The sequence below is a fragment of the Trichechus manatus genome, unplaced genomic scaffold, assembly GCF_000243295.1.
Source record: "Trichechus manatus latirostris isolate Lorelei unplaced genomic scaffold, TriManLat1.0 scaffold00057, whole genome shotgun sequence".
Taxonomy (NCBI): domain Eukaryota; kingdom Metazoa; phylum Chordata; class Mammalia; order Sirenia; family Trichechidae; genus Trichechus; species Trichechus manatus.
In genome coordinates, this window is record NW_004443993.1 from 5,663,213 (window position 1) to 5,664,447 (window position 1,235).

The 1,235-nt window shown below is 63.0% G+C and overlaps 1 protein-coding gene across 1 annotated transcript in view; it reads left to right on the top strand.

Annotated features, from left to right (window-relative positions):
* The window catches only part of TRAPPC5 (trafficking protein particle complex subunit 5), a 2,064-nt gene extending 1,192 nt beyond the window's left edge, over nucleotides 1–872 (top strand). The window contains exon 2 of the mRNA XM_004378389.1: nucleotides 256–872. Coding sequence (XP_004378446.1) covers nucleotides 268–834 — 567 coding nt within the window. The 5' untranslated portion in view covers nucleotides 256–267 and the 3' untranslated portion in view covers nucleotides 835–872. The remainder of the gene's footprint in view (nucleotides 1–255) is intronic.
* Nucleotides 873–1,235: the final 363 nt, after the last annotated feature.

The window sequence follows — 1,235 nt, forward strand, 5'->3', positions numbered from 1 at the left end:
AGCGCCAAAGATAGGATCCCACCCCTCCCCTCTTTGTCTTTTGCTGGCTAGGTGTAATGGGGGCATACTTTACACGCAGGTTGGGTGTCTCCTTTTCTTTGCTTCCCATCTTTTCTCGGGTGGAAAGTCAGGACTGTAGCGCCCAACAGTGTGTGGGGGAGCGTTTCAGTGCCCCCTCCAGGCTCCTCTGCCTGACCTCCCCGCCAGGGCCCCTCCCTGTGGCCCCTGACACCCGCGTTTCCTCGTGTCCCACAGGGCTGCGGCGGCATGGAGGCGCGCTTCACGCGCGGTAAGTCGATGCTGCTGGAGCGCGCGCTGGCGAGGCCGCGCACTGAAGTGAGCCTGAGCGCCTTCGCTCTGCTCTTCTCCGAGCTGGTGCAGCACTGCCAGAGCCGCGTCTTCTCGGTGTCCGAGCTGCAGGCTCGCCTGGCTGCGCTGGGCCGCCAGGTGGGCGCGCGCGTGCTGGACGCGCTGGTGGCGCGCGAAAAGGGTGCCCGGCGTGAGACCAAGGTGCTGGGCGCGCTGCTCTTCGTCAAGGGTGCCGTGTGGAAGGCACTTTTTGGCAAGGAGGCGGACAAGCTGGAGCAGGCTAACGACGACGCACGCACCTTCTACATCATCGAGCGCGAGCCGCTCATCAATACCTACATCTCCGTGCCCAAGGAGAACAGCACACTCAACTGTGCCAGCTTCACGGCAGGCATCGTGGAGGCGGTACTCACGCACAGCGGCTTCCCTGCCAAGGTCACGGCCCACTGGCACAAGGGCACCACACTCATGATCAAGTTCGAGGAGGCGGTCATCGCCCGTGACCGCACCCTGGAGGGCCGCTGACCCCGCTGGAGATAAAGGATGTGGAGCCCCCTTCCCCAGTGTGTCCCGTGTCTTGTGTGGGAACCTCAGAGATGCGCCTAGAGCACCTTGACCCATGTCCGGCCCCAGGCTGGTGAGGGACGCCAAGGCCCAGACATGTTCATAGTACAGTGGGGAGGGGTGGAGTCCAGCCCCACTCGGTCTTTGAGATAGGGTTGGGGGTTGGTGGGACCAGGGACAGTGGAGAGGTGAACGCTGCTGCAGAAGGAGCTGCTGGGTGGGGATTAGGGGAATGCTGGCACATTTTGGAATCACAGTTGGAAGCTGCCTGCAGGCTGGAGAGGCGAGGGGGCTGGGTGGTGGTGGTGGGGGGCAGGTGGGAGTCAAGCTGAGATACACTTCTGTAGACCAGAGGTTGGAAA